The sequence below is a fragment of the Rattus norvegicus genome, chromosome 12, assembly GCF_021556685.1.
Source record: "Rattus norvegicus strain SHRSP/BbbUtx chromosome 12, alternate assembly SHRSP_T2T, whole genome shotgun sequence".
Lineage (NCBI taxonomy): Eukaryota > Metazoa > Chordata > Mammalia > Rodentia > Muridae > Rattus > Rattus norvegicus.
Window position 1 is genome coordinate 38,021,640 of NC_141545.1, and position 18,476 is coordinate 38,040,115.

Here is an 18,476-nt window from a genome sequence, read left to right on the forward strand (position 1 = left end):
CACACTTGTAAACCCAAATTGTTGATATGTTGCCTGTCTCTTAAGCACAAGTTATGAGATTCTTCTTAGAGCTCAGTCTCCCAACTAAATCCCCCTTAACTTCAGGCTATATTTGTTAAAGCGATTTAAGCTCACAGAAATTCAGGTCTTAAATATTCACTAACCTTGTTTTAGAAAAAAAATATGTATCTTCAGACTTGGGGATATTCTTAGCACTTGGTATTTTAAAACTACAATATCCGAAGCTACGTCGAAGAGATTAGCGGCCCCGCTGCTGTGGTGAGCTGGAGGTTTCGAAGGCTAAGCGATAAAAGTGACCACCACAACGTGTCCAGAACAAGTAAGGAAAGTTAGCCACGTGACTCAGTAACAAGCTAGCCACAGACAGAAGTCTTCCAGGGAATGGAGCCGTCAGAATGCAAGGTTTAGGGGCTAGGGAACGGGTTCAGTTTGTAAAGTACTTGCTGGTCTTGCTGAGGACTCCAGTCGGATTCCCAGCACACAGGCCAGGAGGCTCACAGCCAGCTGTAACCCCAGATCCAGGGGAATCTGTCGCCCTCTTCTGGCCACTGCGGGTAACTGCATGGACATACACATAAAAACAGATGCCTAAATTCTGGAGGCTAGAGGAGGCAGGCCATGTTGAGAGTACATTTTTGAACAGCTCTTTAAATTTGAAAGATGGCAGAGAAAAAAATCCAGGTGAGGAGACCTTCGAGTACCTGCCACATAAGACCTGCCAGGGCACCCGCAGAGCACACGGGGTTTCCCTCCCGCACTCTCCGGAGTGGATCCTGAAAATATATTTCTTTTTGGCCTTTGAGTCAGAGAGAAAATGGGAGGCTCTAAAGAAACAAGATCTCAGGGCTGGGGATTTAGCTCAGTGGTAGAGCGCTTGCCTAGGAAGCGCAAGGCCCTGGGTTCTGTCCCCAGCTCTGAAAAAAAGAACCAAAAAGAAAGAAACAAGATCTCTGAGAAGCATGGGGCTCAGCTCCAAAATCAGGGATGGGCAGGGTCTTCTGTGTGTATAGGTGTGAACATCCCCTTGGTGGCACATGTCCACAAGGCAGGTGCCATTTTGGGAAATTATCAAAGTGTCTGACCTTTCATCTCAGCCAAAACGTACTTAGTTTAATTTATTTATTTGATACAGGGTCTTGCTATGTAGCAGCTCTGGCTGTCCTGAAATTCACTATGTAAACCAGGCTGGCCTAGAACTCGTGGAGACCCACCTGCCTCTGTCTCCCAAGTGCTGGAACTAAAAATGTGAGTCACCACCCTTGGATACAGACAGAAAATGGTAGGGCCAGTGAGACGCCTGTCTGCTTTGTGATACGAGCTGTGGGCCTGTGACTTTTCTTACTACCTCCAAAATATCTCCTAAGAACAATTTACAGAAAGCAGGGCTTATTTTGATTAATGGTTTAAGGGCATGGCCCATCATGGCGGGGAGGCGTGGCGCAGGAGCGTGAGGCAGCCGGTCACGTGACAGTCAGTCAGGAAGCAGAGAGAGACGGATGATGGTGCTCAGCTCACTGTCTCCTGTGTATTCAGTCCAGGACCCCAGCCCATGGGACAGCACTGCCCATGTTCACGGCACAGCAGGTTTTCCCACCTCAGTTAACGCAATCTGAAAACTCCCTCACAGGCATACCCAGAGCCTCGTTCCCTAAGTGGCCATAAAGAATGTCAATTTGGCGGTACCAACCATCATACTGAGCATGCCCAAAAGATGCCCCACTCTAACCTGCCAACTGTGTTCTGTGTCCCTGGGCTGAGCGTGATGAAAAGCGTGCTTCCTTCCTTCCCTCTTGAATTCTGACCTTAAACTGAGTATGCTTTGGTATGTGCTCCCCACCACCAACCAGAGGGTGCTCCCACCACCAACCAGAGGGTATTCCCACCACCAACCAGAGGGTGTTCCCATCACTAACCAGAGGGTGCTCCTACCACCAACCAGAGGGTGTTCCCACCAACTAGAGGGTGTTCCCACCACCAACCAGAGGGTGCTCCCACCAACAACCAGAGGGTATTCCCACCACCAACCAGAGGGTGTTCCCATCACTAACCAGAGGGTGCTCCTACCACCAACCAGAGGGTGTTCCCACCAACTAGAGGGTGTTCCCACCACCAACCAGAGGGTGCTCCCACCAACAACCAGAGGGTGCTCCCACCAACAACCAGAGGGTGTTCACACCAACAACCAGAGGGTGCTCCCACTAACAACCAGAGGGTGTTCACACCAACAATCAGAGGGTGCTCCCACCAACAACCAGAGGGTATTCATACCAACAACCAGAGGGTGTTCCCATCACCAACCAGAGGGTGTTCCCACCACCAACCAGAGGCTGCTCCCACCACCAACCAGAGGGCGCTCCCACCACCAACCAGAGGGTGCTCTCACCAACAACCAGAGGGTGTTCCCACTTGAACACATAATGCGCAGACTCCCCAATAAAATCGCCACCTTTCCTTTGAGTAGAAGAGCATTATTCTAGAAACAGCGCCAATACCTTCTTTACCATAATCTTTCCACCAAGTGTTTGTTTCTTGGCCACACTTGTGTGAGCTTTAGGCTAAGATGGGCACCCGCTGCCCTCTCTTGTCTCTTTGCTCTCTGCAATCTTCCACCCTAGAAAGTCAACTAGGATGCACACACCTCGAGACACACACCAGACATCAGGTGTCTTCTGTTATTCTCTCTGCCTTATTCCTTTAAGATGTTACCTCTCTATGGGTCTGGAGAGGTAGCTCAGTAGTTAGAGCATTGGCTGCTTTTCCAGGAGAGCCAGGTTCAGTGCACAGCACCCAGACAGTGGTGTCCTACTTTACTGGAGATCCAAAGCTGCCTTCTGCCTCCTCAGGCACCAGGCTTGCAAGTGGTAAACAAACAAACATGCAGGCAAAACACAAACAAACAAAAACACTTGCACATACAAAATAAACATAAACTTACAAAACCAAGACAGGACCTCTCACTGAACCTGAAGTCCAAATGGGTGCTCTGCATTTAAACTCAGGTCCCCGTGCATGTACAGCAAGCGCTCTTAACCCACTGAGCCATCTCCCTAGCCCTTTGCCAGGCATCTTTGGACCTTAGCTTTCTTTCCATAAAGCTGTAACTACTCAATGTGTCTGTGCTGGAGAGTTTCATGCTAACTTGGCTCAAGCTAAAGTCATCTGAGAGGAGGGAACCTCAATTAAGAAAATGCCTCCATGAGATCCGCTATTAATTATTAACAGTAATAATTAATTACTATTTTAATTAGTAATTAATGGCAAGAGCCTAGCCAACTGTGGATGGTGCTGCCCCGGGGCTGGTGATCCTGGGTTCTCTAAGAAAGCAAGCTGAGCAAGCATAGGGAGCAAGCCAGTAAGCAGCATCCCTCCATGGCTTCTGCACCAGCTCCGGCCTCCAGGCTTCTGCCCCGTTTGAGTTCCCGTCCTGACTTCCTTTGATCATGAAGTACGATGTAGAAGCCAGATAAACCCTCCCCCCCTCCAAGTTGCTTTGGTGACGGTGTTTCATCACAGCAATCAGAACCCCAAGACAGCGTCTAACATATTCCTGAAAGTGAACACAGGGTCCAAGCCGAGGCGATACGTGTGTATCGCTTTCTGAACATATATTTGAGCACCTAAAGCAGCAAGAACTGGAGCTACCCCTGAGCTGCCCACGTCCATCTCTTACGCCACTGCCACTGAATATTAACTGACAAAACCCATCCGGTCTCTGACATTTTCTGCTGTACAGAGGACCAGCTGCAATCCACCTCGGATTCACGGAAGACGCACAAAAAAGTTAGCCCTGCCATCCAAGGGCAAAAGGAGGGGATGCAGAAAGGCTGTTTAATATTCTCTCCATCCTTGTGAGGAAAGAAAGCAAATATTAAATCAAGAGAAATCTCTGGAAGCAGTCAGAGAGCTAGCCTTTGTCACATCCATCACTTTGGAATAAATATTAACAAACAAACCCAAGACAGAAAAAAGACGCGGTTCATAACTCAAAAGTCGCCTGACCTTTTATGGAATTAAGCTCATTTTCTGTCGAGCCTGCTATTTGTAGAATGTTTCTGGTAACATACATTTTCACGGCTCTACCAATGAAAGGGTCTTCCGTCGGGATCTTTACGGGGGGCTCATGAGCCTCAGTAAGATGCTTTCTTCGCTCCCTCGGACACACACAGCTCTTTCCTTCCGATGTGTGGGATATGCTCTGTTTAAGGACATATGTCTGCAAGCAGAGTGCTCACGGCCCCCATGACACACACGTGTGCACAGGGCACTCGAGCAGGCCCACTCTCAACACCTCTTCTCTCTCTACACTACTTCTTACACCACGGAACTTTCTCCCACGTTCCAGACTCACGTAATGAATACTTGAAATCACCTCTGAAGGGTGCCAAGGACGGAGACGGCTCAGTGGTTAAGAGCGCTTGTTGCTCTTGCAGGGAGGGACAGAGGTTTGGTGCCCAGCACCCACATCAGGGCTCACAACCATCTGTAACTACAGTCCCAGGGAGATCCAATGCCCTCTTCTGGCTTCTGCAGACACTTCATGCACATGGTGCGTATACACACACGTGGACATATTTAACTTAAACGAATCTAAAAGAAAGGGGGAAATTGCCAAGGACTAGCATCCTTAAAACGCTCCTGGTTGAACTAAGCCTCAATCCACCCATAAATACAAACAAAACCACCCCATGTCTCTTGTCCCCCCCCCCACTTCGTTCGGAAAGGACCACCAGCCATGGAATGACCCAAAGCAGGAATTGGGCGCATACAAACGTTTACATAGGTTTCAGAGGTCAACTCTCAGGAACCTGGTCTTCATCATGGCTTCTGGGGACTTCAGGTCATCTGGCCTATGTGGCAAGCACTTTGACAGGCTGGGCCACCTTGCTACCCCCCCACCACCTATTTAAATCCATTTCCATCCTCATTGGGCCAGACTAACATATTCTCTCTCTCTCTCTCTCTCTCTCTCTCTCTCTCTCTAAGATTTATATATTTATTTTATGTATATGAGTGCTCTGTCTTCAGACACACCAGAAGAGGGCATCAGATCCCATCTCAGATGGTTGTGAGCCACCATGTGGCTGCTGGGAATTGAACTCAGGACCTCTGGAAGAGCGGTCAGTGCTCTTAACTGCCGAGCCATCTCTCCAGCCCCAGACTAACATTTTCAACAGTAGTAGGCAACCCCTCCCAAACCAGCCCTATCCCGCTCTGAGGTCTCTTGCCCCGTTCAAAGACAGAGAAGTAGGTGGCTGTCATCCTGGGGGTCCCTGCGTGGATAAAGATGCAAAGAGCAGGAAGCAAACTGATCTTTTACCATCCACCTACATGAGTTGCTCCTGAATAGAGTCATGGTGGCTCCCAGGGTCCCTCAGGGTCAGTACTAGGGTGAGGTGGAGTTCTGATGCTTCTCCCTCCAAGCTTGAAGCCAAGAGAACTTTTAGACGGCCGCTCTCCTCCCATCTGCTGAGACCCAAGGCAGTGAACTCGAGTGCCTCCGGGGAGCAGGCAGGAACACACAGGGCACTTGGTGGGTGGATTCCCTGGGGAGCTGATAACAAGGGCTATGACAAAAGGCAACCAGACATTGCGGATGGTGATTCAAGCCAGAAGCACCGAGAACGGCCAACATCTGACACTTGGTCCCCAGCTGGTGACGTTGCTGTGAAATAGCATGGGATCTTTAGAGATGGCGCCTCATGGAGGGGGGGGGATGGGTGACTGGAGGTGTCACCCAAAAGTATGAGTCACCTGGCTTCCAGCCCAAGTGCCCTCTGCCTCCCGGTGAGCAGACACTGTGTAAAAAGCAGCTACTTCTCATTCTCCTGCCGTAGGTTAAGAGTCTTCCACCATGCCTCCCCCTGTGATGACCTAGCCTCAAAAACATCCTGTCTCCTTCAAGTCCCTGCCATGGTCAGTCTGGATCCAGGGGGAAAGTCTAGCTGGATGACCAAGGTCCATGCTAACATGTTTATCCCTCTCAATCTCCCTTCATAATAAGCCCTTCGTCATCCTGTCTTATGCCAGGGGAAACTGAGGCACAGAGCACAATGCAGGGACGATGAACTAAGCCACCTGTCCTCAGTCTTGGTTCTTGAGGCCCAACTCACTCCGCCTCAACAATGTTTCTGCCTCCCTCTTCCAGTTGAGCCGTAATCCAAACTCTCCAGCCTTGGTAGGGCTTCCTCCCTGAAGCTCTCCCTGCCTTCGTTGCTCCTGTCCTATTTATTTATTATATATAAGTACACTGTAGCTGTCTTCAGACACACCAGAAGAGGTCATCGAATCCCATTACAGATGGTTGTGAGCCACCATGTGGTTGCTGGGATTTGAACTCGGGACCTCTGGAAGAGCAGTCAGTGCTCTTAACCACTGAGCCATCTCTCCAGCCCTCGTTGCTCCTTTCAAGCAAGGCGAATATCCCCCTGCCTTGTTCATCCCCGCTCTGAGAACCTTCCATACCCTCCTAGGGCAGGTCCCCATCAGTGTGAAACAGATACACCCTTTAGGACAGTGGCTCACAAAATCCCTGTGCTCACCCATGAGCAGAGGCCTAGAGGCCTCTGGTAGCTGTGGACCATAGCATTTAGAATTAATCACATGCATGTATTAATCCAAGGCCTTCCCTCTGCTCTTGACTGTGGATGTGATGTGAACAGCTGCTTCGTATCCATGCAGTCTTGACTTCCCCATAATGATGGGCTTTAGTTTGGAATTATAAACCAAATAAATCCCTCCTCCCTTAGGTGCCTGCTGTCATCAGAGGTATCCCAGCAACAGAAATCAAAGCTAAGACACTGGGTGTCTCAGGTTCCTTTCCGGATGCCCGAGCCAAAGAAGCCAACTTTTCCCATGGATGGTGTGTGAGAAAGAAGGATTTCCTATGTAGCCCAGGCTAGCCTCAAACTCATGATGACCCTCCTGCCCCAACCTCCCAAATGCTGGGTGATAGGGATATGTCATAAATGTGCCTACTTCCTCTTTCCTAGATGCCCGGGTGAGGGCACATCTGTGGACATGCTCACTCGCTGAAAACTGGGTACATCTGTGAACGTGTACTGCCATCTCGCAGATTATGCCAATGGGACCCTGTGATCTCCACAGGAACCACTCAACATCCCCGTTTTATGGAAGGCTTACCTTCAACCTTCAGAGGAAGAGTGGTAAACAAGATGTCCTCCTGTGAGCCCGTCCCTCAGCCTCAAACTTTGTTCACTGTCTTGGGCAATTCCCTCTGGACTCAGGCCTTGGAGAAGTGGGAGTAAGGGGGATTTTTCAAGGGGACAAAATTACAGCAAGGGAAGTTGAAATTACCCCTGTTCCAGAGAGCTGCCTACAGGTGATGGCGTCTGAACAAGGAAGGGGACACAGATGGTCATCTCCGACACAACCAGCCAGTGACCTTTGAAGACCCAACCTCAAACTCAGCTTCATCTGAGGCTGATCCCATTCATCAGTTAGAACACGGGTGCTGCTCCTTCCTCAGCCTGCGACACTTTAGGACAGTTCCTCCTGTCATGGTGACACCCGATCACAAAATAATTGCATTGCTGCTTCACGACTGTAATTCTGCCGCCGTTATAAATCCTAATGCAGATACCTGACATTTCCAGTGGGCTTTAGTGACCCCCGTTGAAAGGGTCATTTGGCCGCCCCTCCCCCCAAAGGGTTATGGCACACAGGTTGAGACCGGCCGAGTTAGAGGGATAGAGGGATACAGACCATCACACTCGGCCTTCCTGGTCCTGGATATCCCTAGATCATCCTGTACCATTTTGCTTTTTCCCAGGTACCACCTGTACGACAACTTCCCGTTCTGCTTGAAAGCTGGCTGACTTGACTTTACCTTCTCTCGGGAGAGAGCGACACGCTCGCTCTTGCGGTGAAAACCAAACCAGCCTCACTTTCGGTAAAGAGAGCGAAAACCCTAAAATTAGTACCAATGGAAACAGAACAATGTTACAATGTTACTGAATGCCAGCCAGACACTGCAGTCTGCCAAGGGCTCGGAGCCTGGGCCATGTGGGTTCTTGTTGTTCCCAACACAATAAAGCAAAAGATGAGATTCCCAGGTGGCTGTGGGGCACCGTAGACCATCTCCCCGAAGTACTTTGGATGGAAGACAGACAAACCCCAGTGACCTGTCCTCCATACCCTCGCCTCCAAGGGCATTCTGGGTATCATCCTAACTCCACTTCCCGATGGCTGGTGCTTCCCCGGTTGTGAGGATGCGCTAGCAGAACATGGGAACTTTTGGAAGGAGGCCGAACTAACAAAACACAGCAAGCACTAGAACGTAGAGGTGAGTCTGTGTTTGTGCTGGGTCTCACCCAACCAGGCTGCAGCTTCCTCAGAATGCCTGTCCCGTCACCATGGTAACGTGAAGCTGCTTCAGCAGAGTCAAACTTTCTACTCTGGCGTTCTAGTGTGCTGTGGGCTCCTTCAAGACCACGGCAGCCACCAGTTACAGAACGAGTCACCCCGGGCCGATAATTATGTAACCCAGTGGGTGCCACACACACCTGTGCCCTGCTTCCTTCTCTCCTGTTCCAGTGCAGTTTTAAGCTCAAAAGCAGAGGAGGGTGATGCTCTGTTCCCGGCTGCAATTAACTCCAGAAATATGTGTCCTTTCGCAGTGAAGTCAACCTCTGTGCACAGACCTGGGGAGTCTCTGAGGAGATTGGCACTGGGCTCTGAGAACTGATAAAAGGGTGAGCTATAGCCTCCTGCTTATCTCTGGGCTGTGTGTGTGTGTGTGTGTGTGTGTGTGTGTGTGTGTGTGTGTGCACGTGAGTATGCATGCACAGGGTGTCTCTGTGTGACTGTCTCTGTCTTTGTGCTTCTTTCTCTTTCTTTGTCTTTCTGTCTCTCCATCTCTCTGTCTCTATGTATGTCTCTCTGTGTCTCTGTCTCTCTCTGTCTCTGTCTCTCTCTGTCTCTCTCTGTCTCTCTCTTTCTCTCATACACACACACACACACACACACACACACACACACACACACTCCAGCCTGGAACCAGAAGGACAAACATGACAGTTTTAATTCCAGTTGTCAAATCTGGAATCAACTGAAACCCAAACTACTAGACATTCCTGGAATTTCTCTTGATCAAATTTCTTGAAGTGGAAGACCACCGTAGCCCACCCTTGCTAAACCTGGGCTGTACCTTCTGGGGGTGGCTCAGATGAAAGGACATACAGGAAGGAAACTTTGCTTTTTCATGCTTGCCCTCACTCTCGATAGCTTGTTCATCTATCCTGTCACTGTCCCATCCAACAGCTTCTAGATCCCAACATGAACTGAAGACCAGCAACTCTCCAGGAATCCTCGAGGCCTCACTCCAGCAACAGACTAGGACTGTAGAGACATCCAGCCTCCGGGCCTGAACAACTATCGGATTCTCTGTCTTCAGTCAGGAGACAGCTATGACTAGACAACCCAGACTGCATCCTGTGAGTCACCCTAATAAATACCCTTCTATTATATGTGTTCATCCAATCGTGTCTGTCTCTTCCAAGAACCCTGACTAATATAGAGGAGACCACGGCCGACCAGTGAGTCCCACGGAGCCTTTCTGCCCCACCTCCCCAGTGCTGGGATTTTAATCTCATACCACATGCCTGGCTTTTTTATTTTTGCATAGGTTCCAGGGATAGAACTCAAGTCCCCCTGCTTGCAAAGCAAGAAATTTAACCACCTAAACTTTCATCAAGCCCACTTAGCATCTGAGTGAGTCCTTCGTGCTCAAACGAACTACCCAGGACTGCATATTCAAAGGAGCCATGCAGTACTGTGCATTCAAGTGAACATACTCTTGACCACAGGTTGGCCCAAGCCTGAGGCTAATTGTCACACTAATTTCTCACCCACGTTTATACATAGACGTGGCTTATTTTTTTTTTAATCTCAGCTCCACGATTCCAGTACACTGTGCCTTATCTAGATGCCACAAAATTTCCATAACAGCAGAATTTACATACAGATGGCAAATAAATAAAGCTTGCCTGTGGCTTGGGCTATGGTTCTTGTGGTCAGAGGGTCCTATTAGGGCTTTATGAACTCGCTCAGTGATGGAACGTTCTATCGATCTTACAGATTGCTGCAGCGCGATCCGACTCTGCTCCGAAATGAAATTAATTCTCAACAGTTCTTCTGCTGTGTGAAGGCACGAAAATTGAGCTTCTTCTGTATGCAATGCTAGAAATATGCCTCATTTCTCCTTCAAGCCACAAAACGGGTCTCTCTCTCTCTCTCTTTCTCTTTCTCTCTCTCTCTCTCTCTCATCCCCTTCCCTCTCCCCTTCCCCCTCTGTTATCCATTTTCTTTAATACCATGAAATTGCAATTAGCCTATAGGGCACAGACTAATCAGCACAGAGATTGCCACATGGAAGTCAGTCTAGGCAAGAAAGAAGGGAGGGGCAGCTTCCACAACACGAGATGAACTGGAAAAGCCAACAGCGCTCCAGTGCAGCCCCCCCCCCCCCCCAGAGCTCTCACGTTGTCTCTGGGAGTTGAACCTTGTCAAGAAGCACTGAGGACTCAAGGGACCATGCTGTTACTTTCTGAACCGGCTGCCTTCTGTGTCTGCATAGAGGAGGTAGCATTTGTGAGTAAGCCTGGCTAAGGTCTGTCCTAGATGGGCCATAGGACTGACTCCACCCAGGAGAATTCTAATAGAAAGTGACAGGTCTGATGGGAATAAGCCTCTCATGAGAGAGTGCTAGGTTGCTAGGGAAGGTCTGAGCTCACCTTTCCAGTGTATTCTTACACCTCTATGTCGAAAGGGACTCCCTAAACAGGAAGCCCAGAGGAAGGCACCTATGTGCTGTTCTCAGGCCACGAACAGAGCTACAAGCGTCTACTCTGGTTTTGGGTTTGGTTTGGGTTTTTGCACGGTACCCTAACTCCATCATCTAAAGCATTCACTGAACCATAAACATGTATCTCTTAAAGCTCACAAGTGTCGCTCTCAAGGACCCGAGAGCCATTTCTTGGAAATAGAATCCTTGGGAAAAACAGGGCTCCGTCTCCCGGGTTCTGGGGAGGGCAGACCTCTAACAGTCACAGCCAGCAAGGAGATGAAGCAGGTGTCACATCCACACTGGTGACCCTGAGCACTCTTGTCACTCTCTTTCAGCTTTCTTCTCTACCTCTAAAACTGCCCGCCCCCTCTCTCACAAAAACAGAGGTCAGGGCTTTGCAGTTGGTAATTACTAGATTAAAAAAGGGGGGGGGGGGGGCTGGGGATTTAGCTCAGTGGTAGAGCGCTTGCCTAAGAAGCACAAGGCCCTGGGTTCGGTCCCCAGCTCCGAAAAAAAGAACAAAAAAAAAAAAACCGGTCCTCACAATCTTAACTAGAAATGAACACACGAGTCTCTGACAGCCCCTTCACAGTGATGAAGTGACCAGCCCCATCCTAGTAGCTGACAGCTCAGGGCTCACCAAGAGCCAGTTCTCCCATCCGATGTCACAAAACCACTCACCGAAGAGTGAACTGCTCTGCCAGGGAACCACTGGTCAGAGAAACCAAGAAGGTGGCCGTGTCCCCTTCTCGGATGAGATTCAGAGGGATGGAAAGAGCCACATTGTCGTCGAGGCTCACCAAGGACCACCGCAGGTCATCCTGGGTAGGGTAGACCACCACGCTGCCGATCCTTTCCCGGGCGGGGAGCACTGGCTGAGGTTCCTCCTGTTCTGAGTGGATGTTATTTTCCCATTTGCCCTCCTCCTCCAGGGGGCATTGGCCGGCCTCGTTGGCTGGATAAAGGGCAAAATATAGTTCCATGGCTGTACCGCCCAGCAACGCTGGGATCTCCTCCCGGGGTTCGAGGTCCAGACCCGAGCTGAACCACTCAGGTAACAGCTCTAGCTGTGCCACACACAGCCCAGGGGCCCCCTGCAGCCGGCAGCTGGCTGCCACCTCCCTGGCCTCTGGGAAGGCAAACATCTTGACACAAGGAAGATCATCCCCAGGGTCATTTTCATCCCAGCCCATGCCAGTGACGTAGAACAGCGTCTGCACTTTGGGTCGGTTGGAAAAGATGGAGCTGTCGAGGATATGGGATTTGAGCCTCCAGTTGAAAGGGAACCTCTCCATATTTCCGAAAGGGGTGGGCGTGAGCAGGAAGTCCCAGGGCACGGTCTTCTCTACGGAGAAGGGGCCGTAGCTGGCATTGATGGCTGGAGGGCTCTGGGCGCGGTGGATGAAGAGCGTGGCGGATCGGGCCTGCAGGCTGGCATTGCGCATTAGGTCCTGGTTGGCCTCCTTGAGGAAGAAAGCCTCTTCTGCGTCGGTGACGTGGAAGCTGGCTGGGAGATAGGCAGGCAGGGAAGCAAACCTCTGCAGGCTGTCTGCAACACCTCGACCCGTGCTCTCTGCACAAGAAAGAGGAGGAGAGTCAGGGTCAAGGTCCGTTCTGCTCTGTGAGGAAATCGTCATAATAGCCCACCATCCCAGCAAAGTGCTCCATAGCCACACAACCCTTCTTCCCCTCCCATCAGGGAAAAAGTCAAAGAATCTTTTTTTTTTCTTTTCTTTTTTTCGGAGCTGGGGACCGAACCCAGGGCCTTGTGCTTGCTAGGCAAGCGCTCTACCACTGAGCCAAATCCCCAACCCTAAAAGTCAAAGAATCTTAAGCATCTCCCAGAAAAGCCATGTATAGAATGCAGATGAGCCCCGGCTGGCCAAAAATCCAACAGTCCTTGAATTAAACAAGGGCCTCTCCAGAAGGGAAATGTTAGCATTTTCCATACAAGGCAGGCAAGCATAGGGAATGAGTTAGAAGCCTAGAACTCTACTGGGTTGGGTTATATACGCTCTGCTCTTCTAACAATGCACTTGGCAGCTGCTTACTGTGCCATACGTCCCTCTCTGAACAGTGCATCCAGCTACCTTGGATCCCTACCTACTCGGGCTACACTTACATGCCTCTCTCAATAATGAAATAGGTTTCTCCTCCCATAACAACAAGCAAACTTAGACAGTTCCTATCCAAATACCTTCCCAGCGCAACCAGGTATGAAGAATGGAAAGATCAATCTGGCCTGAACTGGTTTGGAATACATGTACCATAAGGCAAAATTGTGACCTCAAGTGAGGAGGAGACTCCCCAAGTTACCACCATATGCCTGTGTACACCTAGGAATACATAAAATGAAGAATACATACTCATAGTTGTCCATACACAACTAAAGCTCTATTTTTTAATGCAATGTGTGATGTTTGTGATCATATGTGCCGTGTCACATACATGTCACATACATGTCACATACATGTAGAGGTCATAGGATGATCTGCAGGAGTTGGTTCTCTCACCATATGGACCCCAGAGTTAAACCCAGGTCTTCAGGCTTAGCAGCAAGTGCCATTACCCACCGAACCATCTCGCCAGCCCTAAACATCTCTCTACATGTTACCCAATCTCAGATACTCTATTACAGTAACTAAAGCAACTTATTATATATTTGACTCTATTTGGATAAAACTAAGACTTATATATACATATATGTACATGCATGTACTCATATCTCTGTGACTATGAAACCCAACAAAGTTTTTTTTGCTCTTTAATATTTATATTTCTACTTTCAATGTGTCGCCATAACCAAGTATTGTTCATTAAAATGTGTAATATACATGCAGAAAGAGGCTGCGTGTGTGCTACATGTTGTATATGTATGTGTGCATGTGGGTGTGCATCTGTGTGTAGCACGTGTACATGTAAATGTGTGTTTATGGTATGTATGTTTGTGCATGTAGGTGTGTATGTGCATGCGTAAGTGTATGCATATGTGTTTGTGGTATGTATGTATGTGTATGTTATCTAGGCTCTACATACAAGTAAAAACATTCTTTGTCCAAGTCTGGATTACTTCAATACAATTTAAATTGGAGTCTGTTTGGGTGTGCTGATTTTTTTTTTGACCTCCCAAATGAGAAAATTACACTCGAGGTGAATTTTCTGATGGAATAACTGATTAGCAGTGCACAATGAACAGGGAAAGATGACCCCCTTTGGAGGAGCTATGAGGACACCCAGCCCTCCTGGGCTTCCTGTTGTGCCTTCTCCTTAAACCCTCAGCTGTGTCTGGGGCGGGGTTTAAATTCTGATTTATTTAGAAATTCAGAAGAGGAAATCTGAATAAACACACATTTTCATGTGCTCCATGCTTCTTCGTGGGCTGGCTTCCTCTTTATATTTCATGTGGTTATGTTACGTCACTCAAAAAAACCAATTCATGCCGACCTTAAGGCTGCGCCTTCTCTCTGTGTTGGAGGCAAAGCCTCTGTCGTATCTGATGCATCCCTAGGAGGCCTCACTCCTGTTCCACCATCAGTCAAGCAAAATGTGACATGAACGCTGTCTCACAGTCTCCGTGGATTTCCAGAGACATCCATGGCTGAGACCACATCCTCTCCTCCAACCAGATGGTCAGCAAACACGCTACCTTGATTTAGGAGCATTTATGAAGCCCTGAAACTGTCTTGGGAAACACTCCGGCCTTAGCCTGAGAGGCTAACGCTCCTCCCTCTGATTCCACAATATCACAGAGAAGCGACATTCTTTTCCCCATCCTCAGGAAGGCCTGAGCTTGTGTATGGAATATGACGGAAGCCCCATTTGGTCTGCTGTTTCCTTAGAGGACTCGTTACCATTGGAAAGCAGGAGGCAGGCACCAAGAGCAGGAAACGAGGAAGGCTTCAGGAAGCCAGCAGGAAGGGCTGCCTGCTCATCCTGGCCTCCATATGAGGCAAAAAAATCAAGACCAGGTTCAGATGCAGCAGAGGGTGTAGCAGAAAGAGGTGGTGGCCGCTGATGCTTGGACTCAAAAGAGCAAGTGCAGGTGGTGCTGAGGAAGTCTCAAAGAGCGCTTAGATCGAGACAGAGGAGGGGACGGAGAAGCATCAGGGGCTACAGCCAGAGTCAACTGAGACCATTATAGGCTGCAACTTCCAAACCCAGAGGTCCTCAGAAAATGCCCATCTTTGGATAAATATCATTGACAAAGTTAACTTCATTTAAACAAGGTCATCTGAATTAATCCTAACTCAACGTGATTGCTGTCCTTACGAAAAGAAATCAGGGTCCACACAAACATAAACAGAGGATCCCAGAAGACACAGTTTTCATCGGTAAGCCAGGGAGAGATGCTTCAGAAGAAGCCAGACCTGTTGGCATGGCGACCTAAAACTTCTAGTCTGGGAGAAAACTTAACTGTTGTCAATACTGCCTGCTTGTGCCGCTCGGTTCCGGCTACCATAGCAAAGCATAGTTAGCTCATCTGCTCTCTTTGACATCCTCTAACCCGACACAACAATTATTCATTGAACTTCCCCACCCCAAAGCACAAACAGACTCTCAGCAGGGGTGAGGCTCCGTGTGTGCACCCCAAGGTGCCTCTCCGTCTCCTTCTATACTCTTCTGTGTAGATCATTTTCAAGTTCTCCAGAATGAACATGTGTTGCTTATCCAATCTGAGAGAAATATTGACACTCTTCTTTTAAAAAAAAAATAAAGATAGGGAATTCCATTTTAAGTGGCAGACTGATTGCACACGTCCCCACGTTCCCTGGCATTGCCGTGGAACCCGGGCAGAAACAAAAGCACCAAACTAAAGAAACACATCTATCAGCAAGAGAGAGGGAGAGGGCACTGTGGGGGTAAGGTGAGGGGGATGTTTGTGGGTAAGATGGGGGATGTGTGCAGTCTATAAGTGAGGAGTCATCTTTATGGAGTCCACCCACCACAGGGAGGTGTTACAGCAACTAGAGATGAGCCTTTGTGGGGGCTGGCCCTTTCTCTGTCAACTTGACAGGACATGGAATTACCTAGAAGACATACTTTTGGGTGTGCTGTGGGGCTATTTCCAGGGAGGTTTACCGGGTGGGCAGCAGGGGGAGGGGAGAGCCACACTGAATGTAGGTAGTGCTGTCACGTGCACTGAACTAAATGCAAAAGGCCAGGAAGGCCCGGAAGATGGCCCAACATGGAAAGACACTAGCCTGACAAGCCTGAAATCCCAAGATGGAGCTCTAGAACCCACATTTTAAACAAGGGTCTGGAGAGATGGCTCAGTGGTTAAGAGCACAGGCTGCTCTTCCAGAGGACCCAGGTTCAATTCCCAGCACCCACATGATAGCTCACAACTGCCTATAACTCCAGTTCCAAGGGATCTGATACTCGCACACAGGCACACTCAGGTAAAACACCAATGCCTGTAAATAAGAATGAATCATCTTTTAAAGAAAAAAAAACAGATGTGATGTATATACCTACAACCCTTATAGAGAGATGGGTGGTAGGGACAGGAGAATCACTCAAGGGACAACTGGACTGGAATATACATCCCAGTGGCAAAAACAGCCAGAGAGAACGTGACTTATCCAGGTGGATAGTGAGAACCAACTCCTAAAAGTTGTCCTCTGACTCCCATATGTGGATGAATCGCCCTCTCCATGCAGGCAGTAAGCAAGCTGAGCCCCACCATCCATCTCTCTCAGATTCCTGACTATGGATACAATGAAACTAGCTGCCTCGGGCTCCTGCCGCCATGCCTTCCCCACCGTGATTGACTGTGCACCCTTAAAATGTGAGCCAGATGTGCGCCTGCCTTAAGCTGCTCCCGTCATCTATTTTGCCACAGTCATAAGTAAATAACCAGCTAGCTAATGCACCATCAGCTAAGGCTCCTTGAAGTCTGGACAGCTGTGGCCCCACGCCTAGAAAAACTCAAGTTACAGGATGCATACTTAATGTAAACAGCTGCTTTGGGTCAGGAGAAAAATCAAGATGGATGTCAAAAGCAGGGCTGGGGGGGAGCTATTAAACCCATGTGAAAGATTTCTGTGGAGCAGCAGATGTAGAAAGAGCCTCATTAAATGGATTCTATAGATCTCCTCATGGCAGTCATTTTGACCTCCTATAGACACCATCAGCTGCTAAACAATAGGCTGTTCTCAGGTCTTCATCCTAATTTCCATTTATATTTATTCTAAATTGGACACCTTGGAGACGTTAAGGAATATGGAGACACTAAGTGATCCTGACAGCCCTGCTGCCTTCTGATTAGAAAGCAGATGAGGTCCACAGTGGGTGGGGAGGTTCCTAGGCAGGAGGCCTGGTGCTCTGTCTCCTACATTTATATATTAAGACAGCCTCTCTCTGTGTCAGTTCTGTGTCACTTCCTCCCTCCTACCAGCCATGAGGACACCAAGTCAAGTCACTTGACACCACGCAAGACTGTTTATGGGTGTGTCATATGGAGAGACACTTACTTTGTGGACTTCTCACTAACTAAAAGAAGGCTTCCCCTTCATTTGTTCATTACTGAAATAAAAATACTGATTATTTGGGGGCCAGAGAGATGCCTCAGTGGCTAAGAGCACTGGCTGTTCTTGCAGAGGTACCCAGGTTCTATTCCCAGCTCCCAAATGGTGGCTCACAACTGTAACTCTGGTTGTAGTGGATCTGGTGCCCTCTACTGGCCTCCACAGGTACTACATGCACACAGTGCAGATAAACCCACTCAGGCACACACATATACACATACACATAAAAATAACAAGCAAATAAATTAGTAAAATTTAAAATGACTTAAGGGTATACGATTCCTTTAAAGTGTTTGTCACACAAGCATGAGGACCCAAGTTTGAGTCCCTAATACCTATTTAAAAAGCCAGATGTGGGGGGTTGGGGATTTAGCTCAGTGATAGAGCGCTTGCCTAGGAAGCGCAAGGCCCTGGGTTCGGTCCCCAGCTCCGAAAAAAAAGAACAAAAAAAAAAAAAAAAAGCCAGATGTGGCGGCTCTCAGCTGTAATCCTAGCAATGAGGAGGCAGAAGGAGGAGGCTCTCTGGGGCTCATCCACAGTCTCCAAGTTCAGTGACAGACTCTGTCTCAAAAAAAATAAGCTGGCAAGTGATTGAGGAAGAGGCCTGGTGTTGACCTCTGACCTCCACATGCTTGGACACATGTCACACACAAAATGATTCTTTTCCATTTATTAATCTTGTGTGTGTACGTGTGTGTACCACAGCATAAGAATGTCAGTCAGAGAGAGCTCCTTCTTCCCTGTGTGTTCTGGAGATGAAACTCAAGCCATTAGGCTAAGGGGCAAAGTGCCTTTACCAGGTGGGCCACCCCACCAGCCCCATGAAATGATTCCTTCAGGCCACGTAGGCCTTCACAGAGTTAACATTAAGGTCCACTGATGCTGGCTTCAGGCTTCTAACGATGGGTTCAGCATTTACACCACCATCTTCCCACATGTTCACACATGTCCTCAAATGCACGAGTGGGTGGATGGCCTGTAGCAGGTGGATGGTTGAAGGGGTTGGTCAGCAGGGTCACATGACAGATTCACACAGGCCGTGGTCTCATACGCATCATGCTGAAGAAAGGAGCAAGTTCAGATAATAGCCACCCATTTCATCTGAAAAACAAGATCATCAGGCC

At 48.8% G+C, this 18,476-nt stretch overlaps 1 protein-coding gene and 1 long non-coding RNA gene across 3 annotated transcripts in view; one reads left to right on the top strand and one right to left on the bottom strand.

The window, feature by feature from the left end:
• Window positions 1-18,476, bottom strand: part of Tmem132b (transmembrane protein 132B) — a 263,288-nt gene that overhangs the window by 155,273 nt on the left and 89,539 nt on the right. The window contains 1 exon segment of the mRNA NM_001134536.3: window positions 11,507-12,398. Within this exon segment, the coding sequence (NP_001128008.2) occupies window positions 11,507-12,398 (892 nt within the window).
• Window positions 8,406-10,975, top strand: LOC120095961 (uncharacterized). Of its 2 annotated transcripts, XR_015634335.1 has the most exons (3): window positions 8,430-8,732; window positions 9,301-9,473; window positions 10,117-10,975. It is a non-coding gene; the product is annotated as an uncharacterized LOC120095961 (long non-coding RNA). The 2 variants fall into 2 exon arrangements; XR_015634334.1 differs by lacking the exon at window positions 10,117-10,975 and having other exon boundaries at window positions 8,406-8,732; window positions 9,301-9,504.